This window comes from Zonotrichia leucophrys, unplaced genomic scaffold (assembly GCF_028769735.1).
Source record: "Zonotrichia leucophrys gambelii isolate GWCS_2022_RI unplaced genomic scaffold, RI_Zleu_2.0 Scaffold_49_388800, whole genome shotgun sequence".
Lineage (NCBI taxonomy): Eukaryota > Metazoa > Chordata > Aves > Passeriformes > Passerellidae > Zonotrichia > Zonotrichia leucophrys.
Window position 1 is genome coordinate 32,484 of NW_026992254.1, and position 12,083 is coordinate 44,566.

The 12,083-nt window shown below is 58.8% G+C and overlaps 1 protein-coding gene across 1 annotated transcript; it reads right to left on the reverse strand.

Annotated features, from left to right (window-relative positions):
- Window positions 1–526: 526 nt before the first annotated feature.
- LOC135460481 (zinc finger protein 500-like) lies at window positions 527–9,493 on the reverse strand (the record flags this gene model as incomplete). The annotated part of the gene is made up of 6 exons (XM_064737337.1): window positions 527–3,260; window positions 3,352–3,474; window positions 3,568–3,675; window positions 3,771–3,878; window positions 5,913–6,030; window positions 8,336–9,493. Coding segments are annotated over 6 exons (2,229 nt in total), but the record flags the coding sequence as incomplete, so codon positions are not given.
- Between the last annotated feature and the right edge of the window lie 2,590 nt (window positions 9,494–12,083).

Consider the following 12,083-nt stretch of genomic DNA (forward strand, 5'->3'; position numbering starts at 1 on the left):
GGGTCTAATTGCCTTAGGTCTCTTTTTTTGATAGCCGATGTATGTGTGTTGTTTTTAGTTTGCCAATGTATTAGATTTGTTTGATTTGGTGTTAACAGGTTCAGCTTGCCAAAGGTACATGGACCTCCAAGCAGACGAGGAGGGAGACCTGCCCATGCTCTGTCTCCACATATTAAAAACACACCTTTTGGGAGTTCTCGAGGCTTGTAATCACCACCTGATGAGTGTATAACTAAGACTGAATTTTTACACCAGTTCTTGTCTGTGTAGAGTGGGTTGCCCCATGTTGGGCGCCAAAATATTGGAATACGAATCCCAGTATGACCAGTTAGATTGTGCCTGGGCCAGTCTGACCCTCGCTGCTGGGCCAAAGGCGGCAGCTGTGGTGTTTCACCCCAGAGACACCTTTGGCTGGCTGGATGCTGCAGCTGGGCACTGAACAAGCCCAGGCTTGTAGAAACTCAGTTTACCTCAGGGGGGAAGGCTTCCGGCGATGGTGGAGAGGAAAAGAGAGCGGATTCTGCCGGAGGGTTTAATCCAGAGTTTATTCCATGGTCACAGAGCTCTGAATCTCAGGGAACAGCTCCAACAGAATCCCGAGCACGTGGCCTGAGTGACTTTTTAGGCTCAGGGACAGCGGGAGGGGAAGGGACAGGTGAGCACCAACCAGGTGAGAGGGGGAGGCTCCCAGGGGACACGGGACACCCAGACAGGCCAATGAGCCCAGGCCTGAAGGACACCCTTGGAACGTGACCAAGCACACGAGGCCTTGCTGGAATGTTGAGCCTGATGGACAGAACTCACTCAGCAAGGGGCGAGGGGGAAGGGAGAGGGGCATTGCCACACCTGGGAAGGGACTGGGAAGTTTAAACCAGGAAATTGCACCACGCTGCAACACACCACCTGCAGCCACCACCCTCACAGGGGCCCATCAGTGACGGTCCCACCACCCCTGTGGGACATCTGTGAGCAGGGAATGGGATCATGAGATCACCAGGTCATGGGGGACATCCCACCACCCATGGTGGAACTCTGAATGGAATCATGGAGCCACCAGGTCATGGGGGTGTCCATCCTGGCACCACTTTTGGACCTCTGGGAGCACAGAACAGAATCACAGACCCACCAGGTCATGGGAGACACCAAACACCAGCTCACGTCCATCCTCATCCGTGTTTGAGCCACCTCAGGGCAATCCTGGCACCATCAGCTCATGGGGGGCACCAATCCCACCCATGGTGGACATCTGGGAGCTGGCATGGGATCATGGAGCCACCAGGGCATGGAGGTGTCAATGGTCGTGGTCCCACCACCCATGTGGGACGTCTGGGAGCAGGGAACAGGTTCATAGAGCCACCAAGTCATGGAGGACATCCCATCACCCATGTGGGAGATCTTTAAGCAGGGAATCAGATCACAGAGCCACCAGGTCATGGGGGAGTCAATGGCCATGGTCCCACAACCCATCCTGGATCTCCAGGAGCAGGGAATGGCATCATGGAGCCACCAGGTCATGGGAGACACCAAACACCAGCTCACGTCCGTCCTCATCCATGTTTGAGCCACCTCAGGGCTGTCCTGAGGCCATCAGCTCCTGGGGGACATCAACCCAACCGAGGTGGACATCTGGGAGCTGGCATGGGATCATGGAGCCACCAGGTGATGAGGGACATCCCACCACCCATGGTGGAACTCTGAATGGAATCATGGAGCCACCAGGTCATGGGGGTGTCCATCCCGGCACCACTTTTGGACCTCTGGGAGCACAGAACAGAATCACAGACCCACCAGGTCATGGGAGACATCAAACACCAGCTCACGTCCGTCCTCATCCATGGTTGCCCAACACTCCTGGCCCCACCACGCCGCTCCCATCTCCAGCACCAGGGAGCCAAGATCTGGAGCCACCAGGCTCATGGGACCCATCAGTCATGGTCCCATCACCCATGTTGGACATCTGGGAGCAGGGAATGGGATCATGGAGCCAACCAGGTGATGGGGGATGTCCCACCACCCATCCTGGATCACCAGGAGCTGGGAATGGCATCATGGAGCCACCAGCTCATGGGAGACACCAAACACCAGCTCATGCCCATCCTCATCCATGTTTGAGCCACCTCGGCACAGTCCTGGGGCCACCAGCTCTTGGGGGACATCAACCCAACTGAGGTGGACATCTGGGAGCTGGCATGGGATCATGGAGCCACCAGGGCATGGAGGTGTCAATGGTCATGGTCCCACCACCCCTGCTGGATCTCAGGGAGCACAGAACGAGATCATAGAGCCACCAGGGCATGGGGGACATCCCATCACCCATGTTGGAGATCTTTAAGCAGGGAATCAGATCACAGAGCCACCAGGTCATGGGGGAGTCAATGGCCATGGTCCCACCACCCATCCTGGATCTCCAGGAGCAGAGAATGAGATCATGGAGCCACCAGGTCATGGGGGATGTCCCACCACCCATCCTGGATCTCCAGGAGCGGGGAATGGCATCATGGAACCACCAGTTGATGGCAGACATCAACCACCAGCTCACGTCCATCCTCATCCATGTTTCACCAACACTCCTGGCCCCACCACACCACTCCCACCTCCAGCACCACCCTGAACCCCCAAACCCCAACCAGCACCACCCCATGTCCCTCACGTGTCCCTGGCGGCCGCCCGGGCGTGGATCCGCGCGTGCCGCGCCAGCGAGGACTTGTTGCTGAAGCTCTTCCCGCAGCGGCCGCAGGGGAAGGGCCTCTCGCCCGTGTGCGAGCGCTCGTGCACCCGCAGGTCCGCCAGGTGCTTGAAGCTCTTGCCGCAGGTGGGGCAGGGGTGGGGCCTCTCCTGGGTGTGGCTGCGGCGGTGCAGGCTCAGGTTGGACTGCTGGCTGAAGCTCTTGCCGCAGGTGGGACACGGGTACGGCCGCTCGCCCGTGTGCGAGCGCCGGTGCTTGCGCAGGTCCGACGGGTTGGTGAAGGCCTTGCCGCAGGTGGGGCACGGGTACGGCCGCTCGCCCGTGTGCAGCCGCCGGTGCGTGGTCAGCGTGCTCAGGTGGCCGAAGCGCTTCCCGCAGTGGCCGCAGCCGTACGGCCGCGCCCCCGTGTGCGTCCGCTCGTGGCTGCGCAGGTGGGTCAGGCGCGCGAAGGATTTGCCGCACTGACCGCAGGGGTACGGCCGAGCTGCTGGTGGGGTCACCATGGGGGGATCTCGATGGGTTTGGTGTCTCTGGGTGTTCTGAGGAAGGGGCGGCTCCAGGGTTGTGGTGGGATCTGGAAGAGAAGAACATCTATGGGTGGTTCCTGATGGGGAATGTCCAGCTCCAGCCCCTCCAAGCTCCGTGAGTTCAATTCCCGCACTGACCGCAGGGGTACGGCCGAGCTGCTGGTGGGGTCACCGTGCTCGTTTTGGGGGGATCTCGATGGGTTTGGTGTCTCTGGGTGTTCTGAGGTTGGGGAAGGAGAAGCTCTGGGGTCCTGGTGGGATCTGGAAGAAAAGAAGAACATCCATGAGTGGTTCCTGATGGGGAATGTCCAGCTCCAGCCCTCCATGCTCTGTGGGTTCTGTTCCCGCACTGACCGCAGGGGTACGGCCGAGCTGGTGGTGGGGTCACCATGGTGGGATCTCGGTGGGTTTGGTGTCTCTGGGTGTTCTGAGGAAGGGGCAGCTCCAGGGTTGTGGTGGGATCTGGAAGGGGAGGAGAACATCTGTGGGTGGTTTCTGATGGAGAACATCTGAGTCCACCTCCTCCATGCTCCGAGGATTCTGTTCCCACCACTCACCACAGGGGTACGGCCGAGCTGCTGGTGGGGTCACCATGGTGGGATCTTGATGGGTTTGGTGTCTCTGGGTGTTCTGAGGAAGGGGCAGCTCCGGGGTCCTGCTGGGATCTGGAAGAGAAGAACATCTATGGGTGGTTCCTGATGGGGAACATCTGAGTCCATCCCCTCCATGCTCCGAGGGTCCCACCACTGACCACAAGGATATGGCCGAGGTGGTGGGGTCACCGTGGTGGGTTTGAGAGGACTCAGTGGGTTTGGTGTCTCTGAAGGTTCTGGGGTTGGGGAAGGGGAGGAGAACATCTGTGGGTGGTTTCTGATGGAGAATGTCCAGCTCCCACCCCTCCATGCTAGGAGGGTCCGGTTCCCACCACTGACCACAGGGGTACGGCCGAGCTGCTGGTGGGGTCACCATGGTGGGTTTGGGGGGATCTCAGTGGGTTTGGTGTCTCTGGAGGTTCTGGGGTTGGGGAAGGTCAGGAGAACATCTGTGGGTTGTTCCTGATGGGGAATGTCCAGCTCCGACCCCTTCATGCTCCGAGGGTCCAGTTCCCACCACTGACTGCAGGGGTTTGGCCAAGCTGGTGGTGGGGTCACCATGGTGGGTTTGGGGGGATCTCAGTGGGTTTGGGGTCTCTGGAGGTTCTGGGGTTGGGGAAGGTCAGGAGAACATCCATGGGTGGTTCCTGATGGGGAATGTCCAGCTCCGACCCCTTCATGCTAAAGGGGTCTGGCTCCCACCACTGACCACCCCAGATCCACCCATGGGGGGTGATCCGGAGAAGGGGGAGGTTGGAACTCCAATCAGGTGTGGTTGGACCCAAGGAGATGGCTTGGAGCCCATGGAGATGGTTTGGAACCCATGGAGATGGTTTGGAGCTCATGGAGATGGTTTGGAGCTCATGGAGATGGTTTGGAGCCCCAGGAGATGGTTTGGAGCTCATGGAGATGGTTTGGAGCCCATGGAGATGGTTTGGAGCCCATGGAGATGGTTTGGAGCCCATGGAGATGGTTTGGAGCTCATGGAGATGGTTTGGAGGCCATGGAGATGGTTTGGAGCTCATGGAGATGGTTTGGAGCTCATGGAGATGGTTTGGAGCTCATGGAGATGGTTTGGAGCCCATGGAGATGGTTTGGAGCCCATGGAGATGGTCTGGAGCTCATGGAGATGGTTTGGAGCCTCAAGAGATGGTCTGGAGTTCATGGAGATGGTTTGGAGCCTCAAGAGATGGTCTGGAGCTCATGGAGATGGTTTGGAGGCCATGGAGATGGTTTGGAGCTCATGGAGATGGTTTGGAGCTCATGGAGATGGTTTGGAGCTCATGGAGATGGTTTGGAGCTCATGGAGATGGTTTGGAGCCCATGGAGATGGTCTGGAGTTCATGGAGATGGTTTGGAGCTCATGGAGATGGTTTGGAGCTCATGGAGATGGTTTGGAGCCTCAAGAATGGTTGGGAGCTCATGGAGATGGTTTGGAGCTCATGGAGATGGTTTGGAGCTCATGGAGATGGTTTGGAGGCCATGGAGATGGTTTGGAAGCCCAGGAGATGGTTTGGAGCCCATGGAGATGGTTTGGAGCTCATGGAGATGGTTTGGAACCCTCTGAGATGGTTTGGAGCCCATGGAGATGGTTTGGAGCTCATGGAGATGGTTTGGAGCTCATGGAGATGGTTTGGAGCTCATGGAGATGGTTTGGAGGCCATGGAGATGGTTTGGAGCTCATGGAGATGGTTTGGAGGCCATGGAGATGGTTTGGAGCCCATGGAGATGGTCTGGAGCTCATGGAGATGGTTTGGAGCTCATGGAGATGGTTTGGAGCTCATGGAGAAGGTTTTCGACCACCAGATTTGGGGTTTTGTCCCAGGATTTGAGGTTTTTGGTTCATTGAGGTGAATTTTGATCTGGATTTGGGTTTTTCACCCCAGGGTTTGGGATTTGAGTTTTTGGTCCAATGTGGTTTTTTTAACCTCAGAATTTGGGTTTTTCCCCCCAGGATTTGGGATTTTGACACCACTGACACCATTCTGCCCCCCATGAGATGATTTTTGGGGTCACTGAGATGATTTTGGGGTTCCACCCCCCCCCAGCTCCACCCCCAGCCCGTTTTTGGGGTGTCTGGGGGTTCTGCTGCCCCCACCCCGGTACCTTCATCCCATGGCGGCTCCTCCTCCTCCTCCTCCTCCGACGGGGGGCTCGGGGGGACCCCAAAGTCCCCGGGGTCCCCCAAATCCCCGGGGTCCTCCAGCTTCACCCGCACGCTCACCTGGGGGACACGGAGCTGTGAGGGGGGCTGGGAACCCCAAAAACCCCAAAAGGGGTTTGGGTGCCCCCAAAAGCTCTGAAAGGGATTTGGGGGCTGGGGGATCCCCAATTTGGGCACCCCAAAAAGCTCTGAAAGGGATTTGGGCACCCCAAAAACCCTACAAGGGGTTTGGGTGCCCCCAAAAATCCTAAAAGGGTTTTGGGGGCAGGGGATCCCCAATTTGGGCACCCCAAAAAGCTCTGAAAGGGATTTGGGCACCCCAAAAACCCTAAAAGGGGTTTGGGTGCCCCCAAAAAACCTAAAAGGGGTTTGGGGGCCGGGGATCCCCAATTTGGGCACCCCAAAAACCCTAAAATGGGGTTTGGGTGCCCCCAAAAGCTCTGAAAGGGATTTGGGTGCTGGGGATCCCCAAAAGGGTTTTGGGTGCCCCAAAAAGCTGCCAAGGGGATTTAGGCACCCCCTTTCCAGCCTCACTTTTGGGTTTTTTCCTTGGGAATGAGCAGGGATGGGACGGAGTGGAAGGAATAGAAAGGGGGCACCAATAATTCCCAAATTTGGGTGAATTCCCCCAAATTCCCTTTTGGAACACCATATCCGGACCCTCACCCACCTGCTGACCTGGTGCCCAGCACCCTAAAAGTTTTCCAAGGGGATTTAGGCACCCATGACCCCCTTTCCAACCTAAATTTTGGGTGGTTTTTTTTCTTTTTTTTTTTCCTTGGGAATGAGCAGGGATGGGACGGAGTGGGAAGAACACAGGGGAGGATCAATTATTCAAAATTTGGGGCCAGCACCCCAAAATCCAGACCCTCTCCCACCTGCTGATGCCCTGAACCCCAAAAAGCTGCCAAGGGGATTTAGGCACCCATGACCCCCTTCCCACTCTGAATTTTGGTTTTTTTTCCTTGGGCATGAGCAGGGATGGGACAGAGTGGGAAGAATGTAAAGGGGGGGACACCAATAATTCAAAATTTGTGACTCAGCACCCCAAAATCCAGCCCCTCTCCCACCTGCTGCCCTGCCTCGGGGGTTTAGACGCCCTCTTTCCCTTTTCAATTTTGGGTGCTTTCCTTGGGAACGAACTCAGAATCCCACAGCAGAGATGGGACAGAGCGGGAGGAACATAAGGACGGGGATCAATTATTCCAAATTTGGGTGAATTCCCCCAAATTCCCTTTTGGAACACCATATCCGGACCCTCACCCACCTGCTGACCTGGTGCCCAGGACCCATGACCCCCTTTCCAATCTAAATTTTGGGTGGTTTTTTTTCTTTTGTTTTTTTTTTCCTTGGGAACGAGCAGGGATGGGACCGAGTGGGAAGAACACAGGGGAGGATCAATTATTCAAAATTTGGGGCCAGCACCCCAAAATCCAGACCCTCTCCCACCTGCTGATGCCCTGAACCCCAAAAAGCTGCCAAGGGGATTTAGGCACCTTCCCACTCTGAATTTTGGTTTTTTTACCTTGGGCATGAGCAGGGATGGGACAGAGTGGGAAGAATGTAAAGGGGGGGACACCAATAATTCAAAATTTGCGACTCAGCACCCCAAAATCCAGCCCCCTTCCCACCTGCTGCCCTGCCTAGGGGGTTTAGGCGCCCTCTTTCCATTTTCAATTTTGGGTTCTTTCCTTGGGAACGAACTCAGAATCCCACAGCAGGGATGGGACAGAGCGGGAGGAATATAAAGGGGGGAGCAATAATTCCCAAATTTGGGTGAATTCCCCCAAATTCCCTTTTGGAACACCATATCCAGACCCTCAACCACCTGCTGACCTGGTGCCCAGGACCCATGACCCCCTTTCCAATCTAAATTTTGGGTGATTTTTTTTCTTTTGTTTTTTTTTTCTTGGGAATGAGCACGGATGGGAGGGAGTGGGAAGAACACAGGGGAGGATCAATTATTCAAAATTTGGGGCCAGCACCCCAAAATCCAGACCCTCTCCCACCTGCTGATGCCCTGAACCCCAAAAAGCTGCCAAGGGGATTTAGGCACCTTCCCACTCTGAATTTTGGTTTTTTTACCTTGGGAATGAGCAGGGATGGGACAGAGTGGGAAGAATGTAAAGGGGGGGACACCAATAATTCAAAATTTGTGACTCAGCACCCCAAAATCCAGCCCCTCTCCCACCTGCTGCCCTGCCTAGGGGGTTCAGGCGCCCTCTTTCCATTTTCAATTTTGGGTGCTTTCCTTGGGAACGAACTCAGAATCCCACAGCAGAGATGGGACAGAGCGGGAGGAACATAAGGACGGGGATCAATTATTCCAAATTTCGGGCCCCATCACCCCCAAACCCTCTCCCACCTGCCGCTCCCAAATCCCTTCGCGCTCCTCCTGCGCCCTCTGGAAGCGCTCCGCCAGCGCCACGGCCTGCGCGCAGGAGCGCGGGTGCCGCGCCCACACCCAGCTCTGGATGCGCTCGGGCAGGATGCTCAGGAACTGCTCGAGCTCCAGCAGCTCCAGGATCTGCTCCGTGCTGCGCTCCTGGGGCCGCAGCCAGCGCCGCGACAGCTCCCGCAGCCGCCGCCACGCGGCCCGCGGGCCCGCCGCCTCCCGGTACTGGAACTGCCGGAACCGGAGCCGCCGCTGCTCCGTGCGGGCACCGCCGGGGCCGCCGGGAGCCTCCGGGGCTGCGCGGAGCCGGAGCCGCCGCTGCTCGGTGTCGGTACCGTCCGGAGCCTCCGGGGCTGTGCGGAGCCGGAGCCGCCGCTGCTCGGTGTCGGTACCGCCGGGTCCCTCCGGGGCTGTGCGGAGCCGGAGCCGCCGCTGCTCGGTGTCGGTACCGCCGGGAGCCTCCGGGGCTGTGCGGAGCCGGAGCCGCCGCTGCTCGGTGTCGGTACCGTCGGGTCCCTCCGGGGCTGCGCGGAGCCGGAGCCGCCGCTGCTCGGTGTCGGTGTCGGTACCGTCCGGAGCCTCCGGGGCTGTGCGGAGCTGAAGCCGCCGCTGCTCGGTGCCGGTACCGTCCGGAGCCTCCGGGGCTGCGCGGAGCCGGAGCCGCCGCTGCTCGGTGTCGGTACCGTCCGGAGCCTCCGGGGCTGTGTGGAGCCGGAGCCGCCGCTGCTCGGTGTCGGTGCCGGTACCGTCCGGAGCCTCCGGGGCTGTGCGGAGCCGGAGCCGCCGCTGCTCGGTGTCGGTGTCGGTACCGCCGGGTCCCTCCGGGGCTGTGCGGAGCCGGAGCCGCCGCTGCTCGGTGTCGGTACCGCCAGGAGCCTCCGGGGCTGTGCGGAGCCGGAGCCGCCGCTGCTCGGTGTCGGTACCGCCGGGTCCCTCCGGGGCTGTGCGGAGCCGGAGCCGCCGCTGCTCGGTGCCGGTGTCGGTACCGCCGGGTCCCTCCGGGGCTGTGCGGAGCCGGAGCCGCCGCTGCTCGGTGTCGGTGTCGGTACCGCCGGGAGCCTCCGGGGCTGTGCGGAGCCGGAGCCGCCGCTGCTCGGTGTCGGTGTCGGTGTCGGTACCGCCGGGTCCCTCCGGGGCTGTGCGGAGCCGGAGCCGCCGCTGCTCGGTGCCGGTGCCGTACCGTCCGGAGCCTCCGGGGCTGTGCGGAGCCGGAGCCGCCGCTGCTCGGTGTCGGTGTCGGTACCGCCGGGAGCCTCCGGGGCTGTGCGGAGCCGGAGCCGCCGCTGCTCGGTGTCGGTGCCGGTGCCGGTACCGTCCGGAGCCGCGGGTCCCTCCGGGGCTCGGCACGGGGGCGGCTCCATTCTGCGCTGCCCCGCTGCGGCTCTGCAGGAAGGGGACAAAGCGGCGATGAAGGGAAGACCCCTCCTCAATTCATAGCTTGGGTTTAGAAGGCGCTCTGGGGCTTGGGGACCCCTCCTCAAATTAACCCCCCTGGGGTTGCAATTCCCCCCCAAAAGCCTCCTCAAATTCCTCCCCAAATTCATCAACCCCTCCAGGTTGGGCCTTGCCACAAAATCCCCGAACATGGTATTGGGGACCCCTCCCCAAATTAATCCCAGCCCAGCTGGACCTTGCCTCAAAATCCCCGGATCTGGTATTGGGGACCCCTCCCCAGATTAATCCCAGCCTGGTTGCAATTCCCCCCAAAAGCTCCACACACAGTATTGGGGACCCCTCCTCAAATTAATCCCCCTCGGGTGGACCTTGCCCCAAACGCTTCGGAGCTTTGTAATGAGCCCCCCACACCCCACCCTGGTATTGGGGACCCCTCCCCAAATTAATCAGCCCCTCCTGGTTGTGCCTTGCCACAAAACCCCGAACATGGTACTGGGGACCCCTCCCCAAATTGATCCCAGCCTGGTTGTGCCTTGCCCCAAAATCCCCAGACCTGGTATTGGGGACCCCTCCTCAAATTAACCCCCTCATTGTGACTTGCTTCAAAATCTCCGAACGTGGGATTGGGGACCCCTCCCCAAATTAATGCCCCCAGGCTGGACCTCGCCCCAAAATCCCCCGAGCTCTGTAATGAGCCCCCAGCCCACCCTGGTATTGGGGTCCTGACCCTGCGGGACCAAAACCCCCCAGAAGGGGAACCTGACCCCCAACCCTGGGGGTCCCACAGCCACCCAGCTCTCCACAACTCTGGGGGTCCCGACCCCCTCCCGGCCCTGCAGCCCCCCCCACTATGGGGGTCCCACAGCCCCTCCGACCCTGAAACCCACACCAACCTGAGGGTCCCCCAGCCCCCTGAAGCCCCCCGCCAACCCTGGGGGTCCCACAGCCCCCCCAACCCTGGGGGTCCCCAAATCCCTCCCGACTCCGCAGCCTCACGAACCTGGGGTCCTCACCCACCATCCGGCCCCGAATCCCCCTCCCCATCCTGGGGGTCTCACAGCCCCCCAAACCCTGGGGGTCCCCTCACCACCCTGAAGCCCCCCCAGCCTGGGGGTCTCACAGCCCCCCCAGCCTCTCCCATTCCCCTCAGCCCCCCTAAACTGGGGTTACCGCACCCTGCCCCCCAAATCCGGGGGTCCTCAGTCCCTCTTTCCCCCAATATCCAAACCTGGGGATCCTCAGCCTCTCTTTCCCCCCAGTATCCAAACCCGGGGGTCCTCAGCCCCCCCCCCACCCCAATATCCAATCCTGGGGGTCCTCAGCCCTCATACCCCCCCCTATCCAAACCCGGGGGTCCCCAACCCCCCCTCACCCCAATATCCAAACCTGGGGGTCCCCCGAGCAGGGCCCGGCCCCGCGGCCGCCGCTCGCCGACACAAAGGGCGGGAGCGGCGGGGCCCGGCGCCGCCCCCGAGGCCTCCCGGGGGTCCCGAGGGGTTCCGGAAGTCCCGGGGAGTCCCGGGGGTCCCAAATTTCTCCCCCCTCCCCAAATTCTCCCCCCCGGGCCCCGCCGTACGTGAGGGAGACGGCGAGGCTCCGCCCCTCATTGGGTGAGGGAGCTGTCAATTACAGGGAGGCCACGCCCATAAGGCGGGGTGGGGGCGGGAGCCGCGGGGTCAGATTGACAGCACGAGCAGCCAATAGAAAAAGGGAATGAGGGGAAAGAGGCGGGACAAGGGCGGGAGGGCTCACCCCTACACGGCATTGCGGTGGTGAATGATTGACAGCAGCAACAGCCAATGGAAGCGCAAGGAGAGCGAGGAGGCGGGGCCTGAGGGAGAGTTTGAAAAATTGTGTTTCTTTCAGGAAAATCGGTGAAAATATTTTTTTTCCTGAAAATTGATGAAAATTGGGCTTTATCCGGGAGAATTTGGTGCAAATTGGGTTTTTTTTTTCAGGCAAATCAGTGAAAATTGAGGGGTTTTTTTACTGGAAAATTGGTAAAAATTGGGGTTTTTTACCAGGAAATTCAGTGAATTTTTTTTTTCAGGAAAATCGGTGAAAATTTTTTTTTTTTTTTAATCCAGGAAAATCGGTGAAAATTAGGATTTTTTTTTCCCAGAAAAATTGGTGAATTTTTTCCTCAGGAAAATTAGTGAAAATTATCTTTTAGGCAGGAAAAGCATAAAACCCAAAAATTTATGGGTTTTTTCCAGAAAAAAATGGTAGAATTTTTTTTTTCCCCACGAAAATCGGTGAAAATTGGGATTTTTCTCCAGAAAATTCAGTGAAAATTGGGGGTTTTTTTTCTAGAAAATTGGTG